The sequence below is a fragment of the Natator depressus genome, chromosome 2, assembly GCF_965152275.1.
Source record: "Natator depressus isolate rNatDep1 chromosome 2, rNatDep2.hap1, whole genome shotgun sequence".
NCBI classification, from domain to species: Eukaryota; Metazoa; Chordata; order Testudines; family Cheloniidae; genus Natator; species Natator depressus.
The window spans coordinates 85160568-85185854 of NC_134235.1; the positions used below are offsets into that span (position 1 = coordinate 85160568).

The 25287-nt window shown below is 39.7% G+C and overlaps 1 protein-coding gene across 1 annotated transcript in view; it reads right to left on the reverse strand.

Annotated features, from left to right (window-relative positions):
• Positions 1–25287, reverse strand: part of LAMA1 (laminin subunit alpha 1) — a 157983-nt gene that overhangs the window by 92275 nt on the left and 40421 nt on the right. Inside the window, exons 2-10 of the mRNA XM_074944605.1 lie at positions 23277–23447; positions 22825–22937; positions 11705–11947; positions 9435–9614; positions 4634–4723; positions 3276–3393; positions 1987–2165; positions 842–947; positions 195–355 (exon numbers count right to left, since the gene is read on the reverse strand). Coding sequence (XP_074800706.1) covers positions 195–355; positions 842–947; positions 1987–2165; positions 3276–3393; positions 4634–4723; positions 9435–9614; positions 11705–11947; positions 22825–22937; positions 23277–23447 — 1361 coding nt within the window. The remainder of the gene's footprint in view (positions 1–194; positions 356–841; positions 948–1986; positions 2166–3275; positions 3394–4633; positions 4724–9434; positions 9615–11704; positions 11948–22824; positions 22938–23276; positions 23448–25287) is intronic.

The following is a 25287-nucleotide window of genomic DNA, read 5'->3' on the forward strand; positions in this document are numbered from 1 at the left end:
ATAACAGAAATATGCTGCTAATTCTCATTCGAATCTCTGTCAGAAGGACAATGTTTAAATCTCAGTTACTTGCTATGAAAGTATGACATAATATACGACAAAAGTATGAAGTAATTTCCCTTATTAAAACTGCACTTACAAACCCAGCTACCGATTTCACAGTAAATCAAAGTGAGACTCAGCAGGTCACTTACCTTGCAAAGACAAGGTTCTGTGCAAGGGTCATCGTTAATGCTTCCATCCAGGCTGCAGTTACAGTGCACACAGCGTGGGTAGCCCTTGTAGCCAAATGCACAGCGATCACATTTTTCTCCTGTGTAACCTTCTTTGCATTGACACTGACCTGGCTGAGTCCCTTGAAATATAAAAATGATAATGAAAAAAAAAATGAAGGATTAATAGAAGACTGGGGGTGAAATATGGAATAGTGGGAGAAGCAATGTAACTGTCTCTTTTATCAAGCTATACAGCTCTAGTCACATTTTGCACAGATAGCTGGGATATTACCAACCCCGTACATATTTTTTTCGTGTTAGAGTGCTAGATCCACAGAACCTCTGCCAGGAAAAAAATCCACTGTACCAATTCACTGTTTGAACTAATATATGTAACAGTATTAGGCTCCAATCCTGTAACTTGTTATTAACGAGCAGAGGCCTCTACCCATGCACAAGAAGTTGCAGGATCAAGGCATCTTATACTCCTGTAGCATGTTTTATTTCCTGTCTTCCCTCCCTTTTGGGGTATTTACTTGCATTTTAATGTGATACCTTAACAGCACAATGTTTCCTCACCCTTGGGCACCTGAAGTTTACAGAAAAAGCATTTCATTGTCCCTTACCATGCTGAAGATCAGAATGATCATCATCCTTAATGCAGTCAGAACTCAGAGACCCAAATGGGTCACAGTCACAAGGATGGCAAGGGTTATCTTCATAGGGAGAAACCTGAAACAAATGGTACATTTTAACTGTCATATCTGTAAACTAATTAGTGGAAATAGTAAACATTCATCACTGTTTCTTGCCACTGAAACTAAACTAAAGCTTCGTATAACAGTGAGATTTTCTCTTTAATGGAGGTTAAATTTTTCTTTGAGAGCCATCCCCTTGCTTCAAGGTGGCTCAGGGCCAGACTAAGGCAATCTGGAACCATAAGCACACAAGTCATTTACTGGCTAAGAATCAGACTTAAGCCGGTATCTCTTCAATGCTCTTTAGAATAAGGAAGCAGGGGTACATGCAACATGAGACTTATTTCTCTCTGTGAAGGACTGTGCCTACTACCTAACTATACATGGCCTCCACTCACACCTGTGCTTGAGAACATAGACCTGAGCTCCCTAATGTGCCCCGTGGATGAACTTGCTAAATCAATGCCTTATCTGGAAAAGAGAAAGTTCCATACTGAGGAGAGTAAATGTCCTTGCTACAGGAGGTTACTCACTTGGCCACAGTACGTCCAGACGTAGGGAGACCTACCTAGATTGCTGGAAGTAAAACGAAATTAATTTTCTAGTGATGTTTATCCTTTTTAGCCAGATTGTAACAAATGTATCTATGTATCCGATGAATGAGGGCAGGGACAGAATTTCTACTTTAATACAACTGAACTGGAAAGTCACTATAAGATATAAGATGTAGATAGGCCCAGAAAGAGCATATGCTATACATACTTACTAAATGAAATATTGAGAAGAATACTGTTTATTGCAATAGCTCATCACTTCTACAAGAATCACATATGACTAAAGAGTTATCTTTAATTACAAAGGAATTGGGACTGTCCTTTCAACATGCTAGAGAATCAGCCTAAATTTACTCGGAAACTGCAAGACTGGTATCTGAGCTACGAAGAAGACTTTACAATTTTTAGTCACGCTCTAAGTGTGGAAATTAAATTTAATAACATTCAATGGATTGAAATATGCATATGACGACATTTATTATTAATCAAAGCAATAAGCTGTAGTTTGAGAAATCTTACTTTATATGGCCGATAGTATCCATCAGCACAGATCTCACAGTTGATTCCAGTAGTGTGCTGAGTACAGTTTATACAGACTCCACCTCCTATGAACTGTCCATGAATATTTATGCTCCTATTCTGATCTGCCACACCCTGGTTATAATAACAATCTTCTGCTTTGTTATGACAGTTGCACTCTAAAAAGAAATCGCAAAGAAATACAGCACATCCAAAATAAAAAGAGTAAAAAATACAAGTAGAACAGTAAAGCAATCCATGTGAGATGCTTTGCCTTGGCTGTGCTGTACAAAAACAGTAATACCCATTTATCTCATTCCTGGCCAGGTAACTTTTAAAACAATCACAATGTTAGCAACATTTTTTTTTAATGGTGTTCTGTAGCTCACGTTAACCCAACCCTATCGCCCCTTAGTGACATGTGTAATTACTAGTAAGTGTTCTTACATCTTTAACATTCTACTTTACTGAAGACTATCAGCTTAATTCCTCTCCTCACTTATACCAGTGACTAATGCCACTGACGTCACTAGAGCTACACCAGTGTAAAACATATTTAAGTGAGGGGAGACTTGGGCCTGTATACTAATAAAATATTCTACATCTCTAAATGCAGTTAGTCTCTAAAGGTTCTACTAGCCGGGCTGCTTCAACTGGAAAATGAACTATGCCTAATAGGCTCCTAAATGTCTGTGGCTTGCTCCAGGCATTAAAGATGTGAAGTAAGAAAATGTGGCTAACAAATCTTAGCAATGTGTGCCAATAGGCAACTATTGGGAGAGCCTATGCCATTTTATCAGACATTCAGCACAGTCTGCAATTTATTGGCCATTTAGATTGCTTTTTCAGAGTCTTCATGTTGTAAGAATGACTATGTTTAACTAAGACTGAATTAGGAATTTAACAATATTTAAGCAACAAGCAGCAGCCATAATTACCAATGTGAAAGTGTTAAATTTCATTGTAGCACAGTCAAACACTAAGTCTCTTCTGTCTGATCATCTATGAATGCCATTTCCGCAGCCTCAACATTATTATTGATCTATCGTATCTAATAAAATATTATTATTTCAAAGGAAATCCAAATTATCATCATCTTATGATTTTTGACCATACCTTCCACTTCTGGTGTGTGGTTTGTTTGTTTTTTCACTTTAAGAAAACTACTATTTCTAGTACCTGATCTAGTCATTCCATTGATTTCAGTGGGAACTGGATTAGGTCCTTATTGAACAAAACTGTCAACATTTACGGACCCATTAAGCACCCCAACTTTTGTAACTACTTACTCTCACATTTGTTGCCAGCAGAAATAGTTCCTGGTCTCCATTGATTTTGATGGTAACCAGGGCAACACTCATTACAGCTCTCTCCGCATGTATTATGTTCACACTGGCATTGCAGTTTCTAAAAAAGAAATTGTAGAAATTAAAAAAATAGGCCATTTACCAAGGTCCTGAAAACTCAACCGAGTGACTAATATCAAATCTACTCTACCACAGAATTTTAAATACCACAACTGTTTTGCAATTTTATAGATGTGCTAGAACCCAGTCCTGCTACCTTTATTGATGTGAGAGGCCCTTTCTCAGGTATGTATCCTATCGGAGCAAGTCCTATCACTCTGCCATGTGAGAGCTGCAGGATCATGTCTTTAGCGCCTTTGCTACACTCAAAAGCATTGTTTAAATGAGAACAGTAGGTTTAGATAGTGAAGAGAAGAAAATTACAGCAAGTAGACAGAATGAAGAATAAAAGCACATATTATAGGCCTGAATTTACAGCCATTTACTCAGAGGAGTAGTTCTACAGAGTTCAGCATGAGTAAAGATTGCAAAACTTGGCCTGTAGCATATATATATATATATATATATATATATATAGCTTCACTCAAAGGAACCTTAAGATTAAATATGAAGTAATATTATCAGTGAACATTTTCTCTGTTGAAATTCCATACATGTGATTATCCAGCTGTATCAAAAAGTGAGTGGAAGAAGAGGACAAAAGGGAAAACATCTATATCTGCACTTATTGTATTAACACCAATTCAAATTTTCTGTAGAAAATATGAAACAAGAGAACTGTGCTGGAGGGTAATTCTGCCCCTCATTTGTTCAAATGAACTGATGCAAAGTTATTAACTGGAGTGTCCTTCCCCATATGTACCTGAGGCTGGATTCTGTAAGTGTTCCTTTCATTGAACTCCCACTGAAGTCAATGAGAGTTCCACCCACAAAGTATTTAAAGGATCAAACATTAAGGGCTCAATCCTGCAAAGATTTAACCTGCGTAATTTTACTCATGTGGGTATTCCCATCAAAATCATGAGCCTACTTACATGTGTAAAGTGCATAAGTATTTGCAGGATCAAGCTTTTAGGCCTCATTTCTGCAAGGTACTTAAGTGTGTGCCTAACTTTAATCACACTATTACTCCCATTGATGTCAATCGGACAATTCATGGCTTTAAGTGAGGGCATGCTTAAAGTTAGGAACCTGCTTTAAATACCTGCTGAATCGAGGCCAGAATTTATATATGTTCCTTTCGATTTTCCCCACAATATCTTTCTCTCTCTCTCTGTGCAAAGAACTAAACTTTTTATTCAAAAGACTGTCTTGTGAAAATAAAAATAATTAAAGCATACCTTTGTGGTTTCATCCAGTGGGCAGCTTCGAGCATGGCCATAGCAAATACACATGCCACCAACAGAGATATCCTTTATTGAATAGTAATACTGGACAAAAGTAAGGTTGAAAAGGAAGTGAGTTGGAAACATTTCAGGTTTCTCTTAAATTCCAAAGGACAATAAAATATCAATATTGTATTGATCTGAGAACAGATATGTTCCAAACAATTTGACATTGGATATCTGAAACCTGGGCAAGCTTGCCATTTTGCAAATTTTTACATCTTTTTCCCTGTAGTCTTTATTAAATTAAGAGACAAATTCTAATTATGGATAAGCATGCACAACTCCTTGATTTCAATGGTTATTTGCACTTGTGCCTTAGCCAGAATATGACTTCAAAAATCCACTTTTGCCATGCGGGATGTCAGATGACCTAACAGAACGTTTTCTGGGTAGCAACATAACAACCTGTAGACTTGAATTTTAATTTAATTTAAATCCTGGCATTGTATGTTCTCAGAACTGGGGATTCCCACTTTCATTCAAAACCTGCTCATGAACTTCCCTCACACAAGCTCTGAGCTGCTAGTTTTGATGTACTGTATTGCTCTGCTCAAATGTTTAGCTTAAGGAACAGTAGGACAGCGAAGTACCAGATGCTGTGTGTGATGATGTGTATAAGCCCCATGTATCTGGACAGCAGGGAAGGGATTAATTTTCAGAACAAGAAAGAGGCAGGATATGATGCAGCTGGGTTCAATTACAGCTTCAGTGTAAGCACGTTTGGCAGGCACTTCACAGGGATTGTGAACGAGGTCTTTCCAAGAGTTCTGGGGAAAGGTTCAAGACACTCAAGTCTAAGGCCCCTAGAGGCTGCTGGGACAGACGCAGTAGGTGCTCTGTGTGTACAGACCAGTTTACTGACAGGTTTTTTTGATTCTCTGAAAGGAGCTGGAGCAAGCTAGCTCCTTTTCTTCTTTCTTTCTTTGGTCTGATCTGCAGAAAGGCCTCAGTGACTTCAGTTGAACAGAGACTCCTTATACTATAAGGGGACAGTATACCTCTATAGTCTATTGCATAAATACCAACGCTAGGAGCCTGGGTAATAAACAAGAGGAATTGGAATTGCTCATTTATTATCTTAAATTCGATCTAATTGGTATTACTGAAATCTGGTGAGATGATTCACACAATTGGTATGTTAAAATCAATGGTTGTAACTGTTTAGGGAGTATTGAGTGAGCAAAAGGCAGGGGCTTTTAGTCAAAAATAGGATTACCTGTTTCTGAGTCACTGATCACTCAAAAAAAATAATGTTGAATGAGTATGGATCAATATCTTAACAGCTAAAGCACAAGGATATTAGGTGGTATCTGCTAAAGACCACCAAATCATACTCGGGAACAGGATGACCGCTCCTTATGCACCTATTTATAATGTGTAAGAGAAAAAAAGTGTGAGATCATAGCAGACTTCATCTGGAGTAACATATGCTGGAGGTCTCAAGCTGCGAATACTAAACACCCTGGGAATTTCTAAACAATATAAATGACAATTTCCTAACTCAGAAAGTATTGCAGCCAACATGGTGGAATGCTCTGTTAGACCTTGTCCTAAGATAAAGAGGAACAGAACTAAAAATTAGTGGCAGCTTAGGTACAAGTGATCATGACTTGATCACATCTGTAATGTGCAAACAGAATCAAGTCCAGACCAGTAATACATATACTTGGTGCTTTAATGGGGCCAATTTCACAAAGGTGAAAACAACTATGAGTCAAGCTGGGAGGAAGAATTTAATCAGGAAAATGTGAATGATAATTGAGAACCATTTAAGAACACTTTATTAGATGCCCAAAAAGCTACAATCCCACAACCGAGAGAAAAGGCTGTGCTGGTTAAAAAACCAACCTGATTTAGAGGGGGAAAAAATATATTATATATAACAAATAGAAGAAAGGGAAAGTGGATAGTAATGAATATAAATCAGAAGTTAGGAATTGTAGAAAATAGAAAAGGGAAACAAAGGAACACATGGAGAAACTTACGGCCAGCAGAGTTAAGGACAAGAAGAAGATTTTTAAATACATTAGCAACAAAAAGAATTCTGACAATGCAACTGAGCCATTATTAGATGGAAATGGTAGAATTATAAACAATAATACAGAAAAGCCAAAAGTGTTCAATAAATATTTCTGTTCTGTATTTGAGGTAAAACCAGATGATATAGTTTCTTCATACGGTAAGATATCACTCTTTCAATTCCACTAGTATCCCTGGAAGATGTTAAACAGAAGCTACTAAAGTCAGACATTTTAAAATCAGCAGATCCTGATAACTTGCATCCAAGAATTTTCAAACAGCTGGATGAGTAGTTTACCGGACAGCTACTGTTGATTTTCAGTAGGTCTTGGACCACTGGGAAAGTTCCAGAAGACTGGAAGAAACCTAATGTGTCAATTTTTAAAAAGGGTAAACAGGATGACTCAGGTTTATAGGCCTCTCAGCCTGACATCAATCCCAGGCAAGACAATAGAGCAACTGATACGGGACTCAATTAATAAAGAATTAAAGGCGGGTAATTTAATTAATGCAAATTAGTATGAGTTTATGAAAAATAGATCCTGTCAAATTAACTTGATATATTTCTGATGAGATTTCAAGTTTGGTTGATAAAGATAACGTGTTAATGTAATATACTTAGACTTCTATAAGACATTTGACTTGGTACTGCACAACATTTTGATTAAAAGACAAGAAAGCTATAAAATTAACATGGCATGCACAAAATGGATAAAAATCTGGCTAAATGACATGTCTTAAAATGTAATTGTATACAGGGAAGCATCATCAAGCAGGTGTGTTTCCAGTGGGGTCGTGCAGGGATCAGTTCTCAGCCCTACTCAATTTAACATTTTTATCAGTGACCACAAAGAAAACATAAAATTGTCACTGATAAAGATTACAGATGACACAAAAATTGGAAGGAATGGTAAATAATGAAGAGGACACATCACTGATTCAAAGCGATTTGGTTCACTTGGTAAACTGGGTGCAAGCAAACAATCTGCATTTTAATATGGTTAAATGTAAATGTATACATCTGGAACAAAGAATATAGGCCATGTTTAGAGGACGGGGGACTCTTTCTTGGGGAGCAGTGACTCTGAAAAAGATTTGGGGGTTGTGGTGGATAATCAGCTGACCATGATCTCCCACTGTGAGCTAAAGAGTTAATGTGATCCTGGGATGGATAAACAGGAGTATCTTAAGTAGCAGTAAAGAAGTTATTTTACCTCTATATTGTCATTGATGTGGCCACTGATGGAATACTGTGTCCAGTTCTGATGCCCACTATTCTGATGCCCACTATGTTGATAAATTGGAGAAAGTTCAGAGAAGACCCATGAGAATGATTAAAGGATTAGAAAACCTGCCTTGTGATATACTCAGAGAGCTCAGTCTAATTAGGTTAAAAAAGCAAAGGTTCAGGGATGACTTGATTACTGTCTATAAGTACCTACATGGGGAAAAATATTTGATAATGGGCTCTTCAGTTTAGCAGAGAAAGGTAAAACATGATTCCATGGCTGCAAGTTGAAGCTATACAAATTCAGACTGGAAATAAGGCATAATATTTAATGGTGCGAGCAATTAACCAATGGAACAATTTACCAAGGTCATAATCTCAATTTTTAAATCAGGATTGGATGCTTTTCTAAAAGATATGCTCTAGGAATTATTTTGGGGACTGTTCTATGGCTTGTGTTATACAGGAGGTCAGACTAGCTGACCACAATGGCCCCTTCTGTCCCTGGAATGTTTGGATCTATTAAAAAGCAAGGGGACACACACACAAAGATTCCCCTTTGAATTCAGATTTAAAGTCTGGTGATATTTTTAAAGGGAGAGATCCTGTTTATTGGAGATACTCTCCACATTCCCCTCCCCTCAACAGATGAGGCCCTCCATGCTGTATAGTCACACAAGCAATCAAAAGACTTTAGCAAGTGAATACATTAAATCATTGATGTTTTACCCAATGTGTCATGGTCAAGTAAAGAAGGGGAACAAACAACTAAATTATAAAGAAGAAAGGGACTCACTGGTTAATTTGTGTAGTACTGCATCCAGTTAAACTTCACAGGCACCGTGCCCTAGTCAGTGAACTTACTCTTGGCTGTGTCCCTGACTCCCTGTGAGGTCTTGAGCAAGTCACTTCAACCTCTTTGTGTCTCAGGGAAGTGTAAAATAGGGATGTTGTGAGGATCAGATAATATTTCCAAGTTCTATATAAATGGTATATATTAATATTAATAAATACCCTTGGGCTTAAAGACAAGTTGGCAAAAGGATCCATCCACTAGACAGCATTGTAATTGACACCAGGTTACTGTTTTCAAGTAATATATTTCATGTATCAACACATTAGCAACTGAAATACTTAATACACCAAAAATTACTGTACACTAACATGAAATGTAACTCATATATTTACTTTTTGCCTAAAGTGACATTTTCATCTAATAAATCACATATTTACCTTTGCTGACGAAATGTTAGCAATGCTACCTCATGGTTAGTAGCTAAATGGCAATTCATCTGAAGGAAAAAAACAACTTTGAAAAATCTTTCTTTGGAACAGCTGTCCCCTGCAGGCAATCTAGTAACATTACAGAGAAGGCAACGTTTACTTAACAACCTCATGAAACCTTACTTATCGTGAATGTTGAGGTTCAAGTCCTTCATCAAGACGGACAGTATGTAGCCTTTACTGTCCAGTGTGGTGAACAATAGATACAAAAGATCAGCTTACCCTTCTGGTAACAATGGGATCAAGGTCTTTAGGATCATGATGGCTAAGAGTCATGAGGTCAGCATTAAGGGTTCTAATACGTTGCAGGCGAAGACGGATGTATCGTGCAGAGGTAAATTCCAATAGCGTTTGCGAAGGATCATCAGCACTAGGTCTACCATTGATCAATGAAGTGTGAATCTAGAGAGAGGGACTGACTTCACTATATGCTTAATTATAACCCAGTTATGATAAAAAAAAAACATCTTTCTATCAATACTTAAAAACCCACAAACAAAATGGGGTTATTGGGTACAATGTATCAGAGATATCAAATCAATTCTGCATTCTGTTCGCAATTTCAGTATTAATAATATTAACTGCCTGATTTATGAGCCACATCCTCCTGGAACCACCATTCCCAGAATCCAGTGTCTATAGGGCACTTGTGGTGGGACTTATGCAGGGTCAAAAGAAAGGGGTGGGAGAAGGAGCATGCTGAAGATCATTCCTTGCCTTCTATGCACTAGTCTGGATCTACTAGATCTGGGACCCTTCTGCTCACAGATGTGGAAGACACTCTGACAATGAGAAAGGAGTACAGAATTTATCCCTCACAGAATGTCTCTTGTGCAATTGTAAAGATTTATATGGTAAGATGTAAAACTAGCTGTTCACTTTTTCATAACTAATTTGGTTTATTAGCTGTGTTCTCTTTATATGTATATTTCCTCATACACAGAGGTTTTTTCTCCTATATTTTCTCTTTTATTTATATTTTTAGTTTTGTCTAATGCAGCAAAAAATGTTTCTACAGATAAAAAATTTAAATAATATTTTAAAAAAATATTACTTCTGTAATAAGGGAATATATGGGCTTTCTGATAACCTAGCCCACCAATTAAAGTTTCTCGGTGTGTCCAGAGTAACAGCCGGGTTAGTCTGTATTCGCAAAAAGAAAAGGAGTACTTGTGGCACCTTAGAGACTAACCAATTTATTTGAGCATAAGCTTTCGTGAGCTACAGCTCACTTCATCGGATGCATTCAGTGGAAAAAAATTCATCTGAATGCATTCGATGAAGTGAGCTGTAGCTCACGAAAGCTTATGCTCAAATAAATTGGTTAGTCTCTAAGGTGCCACAAGTACTCCTTTTCTTTTTGCGAATACAGACTAACACGGCTGTTACTCTGGATACACCGAGAAACTTTAATTGGTGGGCTAAGCTATCAGAAAGCCCATATATTCCCTTATTACAGAAGTAATATTTTTTTAAAATATTATTTAAATTTTTTTTCTGTTGAAACATTTTTTGCTGCATTAGACAAAACTAAATTGGTTAGTCTCTAAGGTGCCACAAGTACTCCTTTTCTTTTTTCGGTGTGTCCAGTTTCACCCATTCTGAACAGCCCTATGATAAATACTTGATTCAAATATGCTTGACTTAAAATCACCCAAGGCTCATCAGGTTTTCTTTCACTGTGGGGGCCAAAACTGGGATTTCAAATGTGAAAAAGGCAATGTTTATAACACTTCAATCCTTAATTGTGCGTACTCCAATTTTATTTTAATCTAGAAGATTAGAAGAGAATTTACTGGTTTCTACTAAACAAAGGGTTATTAGCAACCTCCATAGGCCAAGACTGGGTTTATCACCACATAAGGAGGACTTGTCACAATAGACTAACCACCGATTTTAATGCATCATTTCATTATGTTGCTGCCTCTCTGAAATAAATTACATAAGTACCATGAATAGTCTTGGTTAAAGAAAGAACAATCAACAGTGAGCCTGCACAATGCATAGCTCTTTTAATTATGCTCTGTCCCTGAAACAATGCCAGGGCTTGTTTTCCAATTCCAGCTGTGCAGAGCAGAGCATTTCAGACAGCATTTGCAGCTTTATCTTACAAAACCAGGTGCTCCTACTAAATAAGAGATGTTCTTTTTTAAATTAAACACCTGGATGTACACAAAGTCTCTATGCTTTATTCTTTCAAGATGAAGTACCTAATTCACAATTAGTAGCCATAATCAAATTATGTGAAGAGAGACAACAAAGAGTTTATAACTAGAATACGCAGAGCCAAAGATATTTTTTCTTAACATTGTTTTAAGTTGTTATATTGGTAAATGAAACAGAGATACTATCATTAAAGGCATCATAACAATCCAGAGCATCTGACAATGTTGGAAGGCATAAATTGTGCAACTGTAATTTAAAATTTCTGAAACTTGCAATTAGTCCTCATTCGTGCTCACAAATGACAAGTGCAAAAACAGACAGCATACCTCTCCATGTTCTAATGGAACTAGCCTGGAATAATAAGAGGTGCAGATCACTTCGTCATCTCTCTTGTAAGTAGGAGGTCCAAGTCTTGGTGTTACATTATAACGAGTTAAGCATTCTGTGTCACTAATTGCATAATACTGCCATGGTTTGAACTCCGTGCCATCCACTGAACGTTCCAAAATCCAGTTTCCAGGTCGGGGAGCATTAGCAGCTTTGATTATGACATATGCAACTTGAAAGACCTAAACAAAATTCAAGCAGAAACTTTTAACACTTGATACTACCATAAAAAATAAGCACCAGGTGATCAATTTGGTTGTGAAATGAACATTTTAAGAAGTTTATGTATTTTGCCTGGGGATTCAGTAACATTTGCTAGGAGCAACTTTGAATAAAGCTTTCAGTACAAATATTTGACAAAAACCAACACAATTTGTCATTGGTTTTACGAGAAGTGCGAATCACTTTGTTGCAAAATTCTAATATCTGACCCATGCAGAAAGTGACCAGATATATTTATTGCATCATTTTATGATACTGAGTTGAAATATTTTTTTGATCCATAGTAGCTCAGGAATAGCTGGATATGTTTCTCTCAGCTTTGGTGGCATCCACTCTCTACAGTGAATTTTTCTGAGCATATGCAGATGGGACACCATTATTTTAAATTTGTCTGGTGACATTAATCCACTCAGTAAAAAGTGTTTACACTCTGTTCAGTTTTTAAAGCCCTGTATGGAAGCTCTTCTGTGCATTTCCTCCCAAATATTTTCATCCTATGGTGCATCTGCAGATATATTACAGTAGATGTGAAGTCATTTATGCAATATCCTTATCTAAACAGAAGCACTGAAAGGTAAATAAATAAGATTGTAAAGTACAAGATGAGCATTACACATATGGCATCATGACCCTACTCAGACGAAGAATGGCAAATCGTTATAGATTTTGCATCTTAGTTTGAACTATTTCTTACAGGTTTATACTCAAAGCCAGATCCTCAGATGCACTACAGCAGCATTCAGCACACTTGAGAGAAAGGAGGGGAAGGGGAGAGGTGGCTTTTTATACCACCTTTCCAGCCCTCAATCCTGTGGGCTGCCAGGAGCCAAACCAGTCCCAAGTGCAAGTTAGAGCAGGCTTACAGCTAACTTGTGCCAATGGATAACGGCTCCAAAGGATCCACTCCGTCAGCCAGGATCACTAAGTACATCGGGTCTAGTTCCACCGCACCCTGCTCACACCACAGTACTTCCATCACCCCTCTTCCACTCAGAATACAGCCTAAATGCATTAATGCATAAATTAAGTTTTTGAAGGTTGATGAGATAGTTGCCAATAGTTTAATGTTCTCTCTATGTTACAAAGTCACAGTAAGACAGAAAAAAAAATGTTATTTAATCACTATGTGGGCAATTTAGTCAACTGCTTTTGAACACTGCCCCCACTCCCAAAATGTTTTTCAGGTGCCTCTCTCTCTCTCTCATATATCTATATTTGGTTGGAGTGGGGGGTGTGGGAGAGAAAATAATTTTGGCCAAAATGGAGCAGTTCATACCCGCCAATGCTAAACTAGTAATAAAACAAATTTGATCAGGTTTGCTTTGGGTGTGAATATCTTCTTATACCTTGATACCCACTGGACCTGATTCTTTTCTCCTGCACACCAGTTTTACTCTTTGGGCCAGATACTCATCAGGTGTAAATAAGCATACTTTCACTGGCTTCAGTGGAGCTTAAGATGCTATTTTGCGCCAACAAAGAAGCTGGCCCACTGACTTCAGTGGAGTTAATTGTGATTTGCATTGGTGTCACCAAGAAGAGAACCAGGATCATGGCCCATAATTAGTAAGAGAAAAATCTACAGAGTTTTAAACCCTCTCTACTACAGTACAGTTTTAAAAACCAAAGTCAGTGATTACCAAGAATATAAGGCTCTATATAAGAATATAAGGCTCCTAGCCCATTGAAGGGTCCCATTTGAAAATGTTATTTGCTACCAACAGGCTCCTTCAGTGAAAATCATATACTAACATCTCCTTTCAGCATGCAAGGGAACGGAAATTGAGCAGAAGCTGAATTGGGCAACTGCAGTGTTCCATACACAGCAGCCTGATACTGATCACACACTGATTTTATCCTGATATAATGGACATCAATGGAGTTACACCTGGTGTATGTAAAAGGATGATCAGGGGTATTAGCTCTTAAGTCCTTGTCTGCTCCAACTTAAGTCCATAGGAGTTTTGCCATTTATTTCAGTGGGTACAGTATAAGTCCCTGAAAGGGAATTTTTGATCACTTTAGAAGACAAACAAAACTTCAAGGGTTTTGTGGACTTATCCTGAGAGTTGCAGAGCATCCACAACTCCCTTTGAAGTCAATTAAGTTGCTCCCATGAGTAAAGGCTGTAGATTGGACCCCAAATTTGTCTGTAACTATAAAAAATGATATTCACTCCCTTTGCTTTACTTGAAACCCATTATACTTTTCTTTTTACTCACTGTTGGCTATAGTCAACTAAACTGCCTCTTTGCTTATTACACAGTTGGCTGAACAACAAATGAGCTACTTTTGATTACACAGGGTTTTTTCTAAACCTGTTATAGTCTCGCCAAACTGCAGCTGATGTGGCTAGTTTTAAATCCAGTTTCAACAAGCAACAATAACAAGTTACCCTTCATCACACACTAACTGCAGTCACTGCGATGGGAATGAAAATAAATAATATTACAAGAATATACAAGTTTAATCTATTTTGATTATGAAGTTTCTTGAGGGGGCTCAGTCAAACAAAGGAATTTTCACAGGGGTTATGAACTTATATTGTTCACTCTAATAAAGTGCATGTTATTTAAAGTCAACACTTTGAAACGTGGCAGCTGATTTTGGGTGCCATACTTGAGACCTCAGGGGCCTGCTTTTCACAGGTCCTGAGTGCCCAGAAGTCCAATTGACATCCATAAGAGCTTAGGATGTTTGACACCTCTGAAAATCAGGCACAAGACATCTAAAGTTGGGCATCCAAAAATGGAAGTACCACAAAAAAACTGGATGATTTTGAAAACGTGGTTGCATATGCAGAGTCAGCCTATGTGTTCCTCTCCCAATCTTTCTCCATTGGAGCGTATGGGTTACACTACATGTAAACACATAGTGTAATCCACATACCTTCTGGGTGTGGTGTTCTGCCCTATCTAGTGGCACCGAGACCCCTGAGAGAGAGAGAGAGAAAATGGGTCTGCTCTACAGCCTTAGCTAAGAGGCAGCTGACTTTCAGCTCACGTGGTAGAGGCTCATGCACTAAGCTCCAAAGGTCCCAGGTTTGAGCCCGCCTGCCAATGACCGCGGTCTGTCAGTATTACAAGTGTGGGCTCATCCAGGACTTCAACTGGGAAGTCTCTGAAGCTCAGGGCGTGCTTCCTCAGCTAGGGGAAGTATGTAACCCACACACCTCCTGGGTGTGGTGTTCTGCCCCATCTAGTGGCACAGAGACCACTTAGCAAGAGAGATAAAGTGAGTCTGTTCTACAGCCTTACCTAACAGCCAGTTGGCTTTTAGGTCATGCACTAAGCTCCAGAGGCCCCAGGTTCGATCCCTACCGCTGATGACCGGAGTCTGTCGGTGTTACCATAGCACTTAAATAAATAATGCTATGGCCTGTCCCCTGCCCTGCCCTCACCTCTATTCTGTCTTCCTAAGTGAATTCAGAGGACACAAAACATCAACAACACAGGAAAACTTGGCCGCTTTTTAAAAATAGATTTTAACTGAATTCTTAATGAGAAATATTTTTATTAAATATTGTAACAGAATGCAATGCCATACTGTACATTTTTATACCATCTTGATATTTATATATCTTTGCTTCTTAAAATATGATAACCAAGGGCAGGAGTGCTCCTGCTACCGCTGTCTGCATCGAGAGGCTGCCTCCATAGCACTGTTTCCCCCTCACTGAAACTCTGTGGATGCCTCTCCACTGGGGATTCATAGAGAAGGGACGACACAAATTTTTCAAGTTAAGTCTGGCTCAGGGGACGGGCCACACTCTGAACCACCACCCAGATTTGAAATCTATCTGAGAGTTAATACAGATCCAGCTGCTATTGAGCAGTCATGAGACATCCAGTCATTGCCACATAGTTCCTATAGAGGCTGTGCTGCCAGGGAGAAGCATGAATGAAGCATCACACAGACACATTCATCTATATGGACATCTTCAGTGTTCACAGATGTGTGTGGTCCCATCCCTGCAGAACCTCAACATCCAGAGGCTTGTGAGGCCTGAGGCTCTCTAGTCTCTGCAAACACTCCCCACTCCCAACTTGAGTGGCTACTATACTGCAAACTCTGTAAAATGAAAAAAGAAAAGGAGTACTTGTGGCACCTTAGAGACTAACCAATTTATCTGAACTCACGAAAGCTTATGCTCAAATAAATTGGTTAGTCTCTAAGGTGCCACAAGTACTCCTTTTCTTTTTGTGAATACAGACTAACACGGCTGTTACTCTGAAACCTGCAAAATGAAAATAATTTTATACAATTCTCAGAATATTTTCTAGCAAGATTTTTTTTATTTTATTAACTCTTAAGGTTAACAACACTGCTGGTGATTTACAGGCTTCCCCACATACTCTTTCAATCATTCTGGGTCTACTAATGTCTCATGATAAACTAGTTTGCACAGCTGTGCTGTGAGAGCTAATCATTTGCGCATTTTAATTTGACTTTGCAACTTTCCCAGAACTGATTTCCTCACTGGACTACAAGGGTAAAAAGGGCAAGCCAAAGCAACTTAGTGATCCCCAGGCAACTATGGATTGGAAAGTGTCATTTTACATGCATTCAGGACCCAGGGCAAAGACCAAACAAATAACCTTGTACTAAAAAGAGTCACAAGTTTGTAGATGCAAGAAGCCCTAAGGACCTTATCACTTAATTCTGTTTTGTTTAGCAATTCTCCAAAATTGCCAGCAACTGTTGGTATTATTTGTTTCCCTAAACACAGACCCAGCTGGATGAGGTGCATTTTCATTCTTTAAACAGAATTATTGCCATTTTTAAACTAAAAAGTAAACTTTTACCAACCTAATCCTCAGGCAATTTTGCACATTCCACAGCTCAAGAGAGTGAGAGACTAATTGGACTGGCAATAGCCAATGCAGCAGATGCTATTTGAACTTCCTCCAGAGATTTTTGCCATTGCGCTAAAATCCTGACTTGTTCCTTTCTCTGCAAATTTAGCTCCAGGCCTCTATTGCATAAGAACTCCCAGTGGTGCAGTAGTTTTCTGATTTGCATAAATGGAGACTACTGCAAAAAGAGGCCACAAAGCCCTATTTCTTTTGTAACCAAAAGTACTTGAGCCCCACTAACCAGAAATGAAAGACTAGTATAAAAGATTAATCTAACCTGGGCAATTCTGATGTCCCCAAATTTCAGGAGTGTTCTATTGGTTATATAAACAGGGACCAGTTGGAAAGTTCAAATCTACTTCCTAATCCAAACTTCACCAGATTGTGCCAATTCACTCCCAAAAAGTGAATATTAAGACAATCTACTGAATTTCAGGATCTTATTAACTGTCCTTTTGCATATCCTGCTAAAACCACAGAAGTGTGATGCCTACCACATAATGCACAAGACTGCACAATAAATGAGCCCTGAAATATGCACTCGATTTTGCAGACTGGTTCCTACTAGTCTTAATAAGTTATTTTAAATCTTCCCTTCAGGGTAAGAGCACAGAAACATGTACCTTGAAACTCCAAAAAAGGCAATTTAGAAAAGAGAATAGTATATTTTTCAAAATGCCTTGAAAAGGCTTGTGGTTAAAAGATATACAAAGGGCAACAATGCTATGCCTTTTTAATGCATGGCAAAATCCACTCTTCTTAGTGTTGTAAGTACAACTAAACCTTGTTACCAGAAAAGTCTGTTATGCTTAAGATTCAGACTTTACTTGCAAAAAAATCTAAACTAAATTTATGCAAACTTTTAACAAACAGAAAGTGCTGGGAGACATTCCTAGCATCAGCCTGTACCCTTCAATATTTGTTTCAGAAACTATGATCGTTTCAGGCTCCTATAAGAAACTCAGAAACCCATGAAGGAGTGCTTTCTGGTTTTTACTCAAAGAAATTAAAGTGACATTATAGTATGATGTAATCTCAATCCAAAAGAGATTCTAAATTCCTGAATTAGCTTTGTTTTACAATATTGATCCTTCAGTTGATTTCAATCAACAAATGTTCTAAATAATGATAAGGGCAAACACCACACATCTGTTAAAAGAGTCCACCAGTTTTAAAGCAACATAAAGATTCAAGGGGTCTCTTGGTTTTTGGTACTGTTTCTCTCCCTCTCTGTGTGAAACTTGCAAGCTGCTAATTGTGTTAGTACATCCTAAAATGGAGTCTGTTCTCAAAGTAATACTTTGTAACAACAGAAACAGCACACAGAGACTCCCAGCCCTTTTGTTGTATTTATCTCGCTTTGTTAAGAATTGTGATTAAAATAGAGATAGACGATGTATGTGGATGGATGCTTGGTGTGGATAATAACTGAATGATCAAGGAGGTGCCAGCCTAAGAATCCAGTGTCCATCAGCCAAAGAAGGCGTCAAGTGGAAATAACCAGAGGACCCCCGGAGGGCAGACTGCAATCCACCCAACAGCCTCAAGGATGGGAGAACCAAAGAACAAGATAACATCTGGCCGCAAGGAGCCGTCAGGAATGTGCCATCTGCTGATTGATTCAGCAACAGCATGATGAAGGAATTCCCATAGACTGGCATAGGAAGAAATTCCTATAAAAATGGACTCTAGAAAGTCAGAACTTTGGGGTCCGATTCTGCAAACCAACTTCCAGGAGCATCAGATGAGCATCTGACAAGGCCCTGCTCCCTCCTCATGTCCAGGCCACCTGGCCAGTAGCTTGGCATAAGCAACTCTAAGGCTGGTAACTATGGCCTGGTCTACACGGGGGGGCGGAATCAATCTAAGATACACAACTTCAGCTACGAGAATAGCCATACATATGTATATATCTATAGACATATAAAGCATCATACAGCTGGGTCCTGACAGGCTGAGAGATATGCCATAATACTGTGTACCTAGTTTTATGATCCATGTTGCGTACTGATGTTTTATAAAGTACCCACTTGGCCAGCCCTACAAAATGCTTAACTTCTTCTGCATGTAAAAAGGAGATTCCAAAAAGTCAAAGACCTAACGAACAATATAACCATCTTATTAGCCAGCACTCTTCTTTTAACTAGCATCTATCACCCTGCTGTTCTGCCCAGCTGTGTCTGGACTACAAAAACATAGGTGAAAGCTAGAACATAGTTGATTTTTATTTCTGCTTCCTGGAAGCTCCCACCAATAGAACCCAGTGAACACATGGCAGCAAATCCTCAGCTGGTGTCAACTGACCTCAGTGGACCGATCACAATTTACATCAGCTGCCCCAGCGTTGAGGAAGAGTGGTGTATAGCATGCCTCAACACTAGGCTATACACCAGGGGTGGGCAAACTTTTTGGCCTGAGGGGCGGGTAGGGAAGTCTGTGCCTCCTCAAACAGCCTGGTCCCCACCCCCTATCCGCCCCCTCCCACTTCCTGCCCCCTGACTTCCTGCCTCAGAACCCCTGACCCATCCAACTCCCCTGCTCCTTGTCCCCTGACTGCTCCCTCCTGGGACCCCCCACCCCAAACTGCCCCCCCGGGACCCCACCCCCTATTCAACCCTCCCTGCTCCCTGTACCCTGATTGCCTTTATTAAGTTTTATAAAATAACAGAATGGATGATAAATAACAGTTATTCACATCACAAAACACTTAAGTTTTGTAAACAAAAATAAACTGAAACTAATTTAAGATATGGGAGATATATGGCACAAATCTTGGAATCTAAAGAAAGTAACTGACAGTACTGATACTAACCATAGAGAGCAATGTACATAGTTCCAGACAATGATTCTTCATAACACTTTGAAATATTCATTAAAATAGAAAATGCAAAATACTATTAGAGAATATTTCTAATCCATTCACAATCAACCTTTAGAAATAAACATTTACCAAAAATCCCTAAAATTATTCATACATGCATTAAGTTTTCTTTGTTACCCTTTACTTGCACCGACTTGCTCAGTATTAACATTCTGAGCAAATCAACAAATCAGTGCTCTAATAACTCATTGACCCCAAGCAATCTTTATTAACCAAAATCCTTCCTTCTGGAGTAGTAATTTACATGCATGTTACATAGCCCTAAATGTCTTTTCTGTTTCCAGTGCTCTAAGGAAACACAGAGGAAAGGCTTCTCAGAGGAGAAACTTCTCAAACCAAATTAATGAATCTGAGCATGTATCAGAAGAGAAAAGATATGTATTTGAGGCACCATCAATAGTGCATAGACCAGGGAGAATAAAGGAGTAAGAGGGCAGGTCAGCTGGTCTGTTTTCAGAGTACAAATATTATGGGAAAGCCATTTGGCAGAGTATTATGGAGGACAAAAAGCTAAGACCCCCTTCTGCTACTTCCTTCCTGTTTACAAACCAAACACAATGCAAACTAGGCAAATAACAAGAAATTCCCATCTAAATACTCTGTAGCTGACAAAAGATATTCTGTGATTATGTTTCCACAATGCTGTGCTGCTTCCTAATTAAACAGAAAACTAAATTCTAGCTCAGCCCTTGCTTCTTTTTAAAGCATCTCAGACAAAGCTTCTATTTCAAAGCTTTCTATTTCAAAACTGCATTGCATAATGGTCCAGAGAGTCCTGGCAAAACCTTGTTAACAACTGTAATTCACAAATCTGCATTTTGTCAATGAGCAGAATTTCTCCATGATTTTAGACGTGTTCTAGTGTTACCAACCCACCTTGTGGTGTTAAGGATCAGTGAGCCCTGATTTTCAAAGAACTTATGTTGGGCAATGAAAAGGTTCATTGAAGACTGATACATTTTACACACACTCTCAGAAGCACATTTTTTAAAAAGTAACCAACTGTTCCTTGAAATTGGTTTTCTCATCTTTTTTGTGGAGACCTGTCATGCATCCAAGCCCTCTGGACAAGCTGGCAAAAGGTTCATCGAGCCTCAGACCTAGGAGAGGTGCAGGAGACAGGGCCGGCTCTAGGATTTTTGTCACCCCAAGCTAAAAAAATTTTGACCGCCCCCGGTTTTTTTTGTGCCACCCTCCCACCCCCGGCTCCGCCCCAACTCCGCCTCTTCCCAACCCCTTCCCCAAATCCCTGGCACCACCTCCTCTCCTGGGCATGCTGCATTTCCCCCCCACGCATTGCTTCCTGCAGCTCCCCCCCACCCCGCACAACCCCTTGCCCTTGCTAACCTCCACTCCACCTTCTCCCCTGAACACGCCGCCGCTCCGCTTCTCCCCCTTCCCTCTCAGGCGAGGGAGGAGCAGCGCGTTCAGGGGAGCAGGCGGAGTGGAGGTGGGTGAGGGTGGGGGGGAACGCAGGAAGTAATGGTGGGGGGTAGAGGAACCACTCCCCGCCCCAGCTCACCTCCACTCCACCACCACCGCCTCCCCCGAGCGCGCCGCCGCTCGGCTTCTCCTCCCTCCCTCCCAGGCTTGCCGCGCAAAATGGTAACCCTGGGAGGGAGGGGGGAGAAGTGGGGTGGCAGCGGCAGCGCGCTCAGGGGAGCAGGTGGAGGCGGAGTGGAAGCGAGCTGGGGCGGTGGGGGCACATTTCTAGGGGCGGCATGGCCGGGGCCGGAATGCCGCCCCTAGAAATGTGCCGCCCCAAGCACCTGCTTGTTTTGCTGGTGCCTAGAGCCGGACCTAGCATGGGGGGAACCTGGCAGCATGACTCCAAGCTGCATTGTAAGAAAACCACCGAGTCAGTGCCAAGGAACTATCTTCACCACAGACAGACCTGGTCTCCTGTGATTTCCCCAGATTCTGTGGGTTTGGTTGGGTGGGCACAGGACCATTGCTCATTAATCAGGGGTACAAGCCCTAGGCCCCAGAACAATTTGTGGGGAAACTCCACAATGGACTCTCCCAGAGTTTTCTTCTCTGGAGTTCCCTCCTGAGTAGAAGATGATCAAAGCCAATACCAGTAGAAGCATCAAAAAGTGGAAAATAAGCCCTCTTTTACCCTTTGGTTCAGCATCAGAGCTTAATGGGATCATTTAAAGGCTAAAGTTAAGGGTAGGCAATTTTTTTTACCAAAAAAAAAAACGGGGGAGAGGAGGGACAGGCGGGCAAAAAAATTGCCATAAGCTATGTTAGTGAAATATTAAGTTGCAAAGTAAGACCAGAGTCAATTAATCCAAAAGCTATGGTTCTGACAGCAGTGTTAACTCAGTCCCATCGCATGTGTGTATCATTTTTTATTCCTGAGAATTCATCCATGAAAAGTTGTGTATTTGCATGTTTAGTTGCTCTGGGAAACATGACTTTGAACTTCTTGTTAACAATTACATTGTATTACCACATTTTTGTATTTAATGTAAATAAGCTCAAAGACAGAAACAATATGAAAAAGTTGTCATAAATTAGATAAATTTAAAACTAACTGAAAAGTTTACTTTCTGAGAACTATTAAACAATAATTGATTTATGTTCAGTTATTCTCAAAGCCAAAGTCACTCTCTAACTTACTTACTTCCTCCAAAATCCACTACCTTGATTATCGTACTTACTGCAGATCAAAGGCTGCATACTGCACTCTGTTATCTTACAATCGCCTCCAAGCACTTTTTGGCTAGATCTTACTCCAAAACATTTACTCCCTTTATTAAAATATCCCATGTTCATCAAGGGAGAGTATATGTTTTGGTAAACAGACAATTTAATTCCCATTTCAACCCCGACTAAAATTTCCAACAGCATCATTGTCAAAGTAATATGCTTTTAAACAAATTGATTGATTGACAAAACATGGTTGTTTAAATTAAATAGACTGATCCATCAGATCTTACCTTCATCTAAAGGCTGTAATGACTGTATAGTACCTATTCATAATTAATTGTTAATTGTCTGGGTCCCTAAAAACTATCAAGTACAGCTGCAATCATTTTTATTAGGCTTATGTCACATAGAAAATAAATTCTTTTACACATCTGGTATTACTCACCTGTCTTAGATCCAGGGTGATGGTGACCCAGTGGTATTCCCTCCCATTCTGAATGCTGGGACTTTGCCACCAGTTATTCGTACCATCTATAGCATTGGAGATAGGGTGCTGTTCTGTTTTTAAATAACAAAAAAATTCTCTTAAGAATAAATGTCATTATCTTATTTTTTCTTAGTATTTTTAAGCTGCATGCTGAATATTTTTCTCCTCATAACAATCATCCATAAAGCGTGTATAGGGTGAAATTGACCCCTGTGCAGAAAATCACTATTAGGCCTATCCTCAGGGCTTAAGTGGTACTTCAGCCTCATGCTGGCACTCTGCACAAAGGTCAATTCCATCCACAATGATACAGACCAACATTAATAAGTATTCATGGCAGTTATGTACCTTACACACAGACCTGTGAAAGTGTGGAAAGGGACCAAAAAGATATAACATCACAAACTTGCCTTTGGGGTTAGCACTGTTGTGGTCGCACACCCTGCACTGTGCATTGCGTAGAGGTCGGCCCGGCACATGTTCCACGAGTTTGCAGAACATCTCTGGTCCCTTCTCACCACAGGTGGCATTGGTGTTGATATGAGCATGGCTAGCCAGATTTAAAATAGCAGGAAACAAACCTTAAAAAACAAAAAAGAATACCAATCATATAATAAGACGATTGATTAAAACAAAAATGGTTGGCTACACATGTGGTCATATGGGGTTTCACAGCAAATGTCTGCCTCACCATGTATGTCCTAGAGCAGTGGTTCTCAGAGTGTGGGTCAGGACTCCAAAGTGGGTGCAACTAGCTAGCTAGCTTAGACTTGCTGGGCTTGGGGCTGAAGCCCGAGACCCACCGCCCGGGGCCAAAGCCTGAAGGATTCAGCCCCAGGCGGTGGGGCTCAGGTTACAGGCCCCCTGGCTGGGGCTGAAGCCCTTAGGCTTCGGCTTTGATCCCTTCCCCACCCAGGGAAGTGGGGCTCAGGCTTTGGCTTTGGCTTCCCCACCCATGGCAATGGGAATCAAGCAGACTCAGGCTTCGGTCCCCCCTCCTGGGGTCGTGTCATAATTTTTGTTGTCAGAAGGGGGTCATGGTACAATGAAGTTTGAGAATCTCTGTCCTAGAGAGTTTGGAAAATGGAAAAGATATGTCGAGAATAAGTTACCTTTATGAAATGAATTCTGCATTGTCTTACAGATAGTGCAAGAGTGCAATAGCATTATCATTCCATGTCATATCTGGATCACCACTGAAGAATAAAATAGTTATTTTTAAGGGCAGAAACTGAAACCTATTTTCACAGTATAAACAAATGAAATCCAGGAGGCAAATTTAAAGTGCCTAGGTATGGAAGACTTACATAACTGGTACCCCATTTCTGTGGAAGGTGACCTTTAATTGGAATTCATAGATGCAGAAATACTAATGACTTGGGCAATGTACTTTGAACCTCGAAGCTTTATTTGAGCTCCTATACATCCCCCTAAAGATTGAATTTTAGGCCCTGGTTCTCTGCTCTTCTGCAGCCCTATAAAGCATAAGGAGGATTCTTCATATGTTGCCTCCCATCTTCTGCAGTTTGTGGCATAGTAGTAGAATGGCACATGTTTGGAAAGAGAGAAGGTATTAGCTGGGATGCAGTGAGCTCCAGCTATTCTGGGCCCAAGAAATTGTAAATGAGTGGTAAACAATGGTTTACACTGTCACCATCTTGCTTCAGAACAGACCATTGATATGAATGGGGACAGTTTGCACCACTCATTTATTGCTTCCACTCAGAACAAGGCCCCTGGACAAGTTGTCTGCGTGAGATAAAGGGGTAATTGTTAGTTTGAAGGTAATAGAGGATCATTAACCATAATCCAGTCACTAGAGGGGGACAGAGACCAACTTCGTACACAGCAAAACAGTGTAACAACTGATATTTGAAAAGTTACCATCCCCAAATTAATAGCTAATAAATTTTTTTTCTAATGAAATCTTAAACTCTACAGAAAACCAAAGGTCACTATAGTAGTGCTGGTATGGGGGTGGGTGGCTAAATCTAACCTCTGCTGTTATAGCACAATTATCCTTGTAACAGGCATGCTGTCCCTTTAAGGCAGGCTACAATATCATGACCCTATTTCCTGTTCAGCACAGAACCAAAGCATTTGGGGGTTTATAATTCCCAGAGGCAATGTAAAATGTATGAGAATTTGAGAATGAGAATAATAGGACACTACAATGAACAATGCTGGAAGAGTGCAGACATAAGAACAGGGTGCTTATTTGTATAAGAACTAAGCGACCAGGTGGGTACTGGGATCTGCCATGAGCTTTTTTACTGAGAGACTAGGAAAGAGTTTGGAGCACTAGGAAAATGGCTTGGGAAAACCTAGGGAGAGAGACTGGACATGCAGACAGATGGCTGAATATGATACCATGAGGAGGAGGTATTATTTTGACTGGAACCTGAAGGCCAGAAAGAGCTA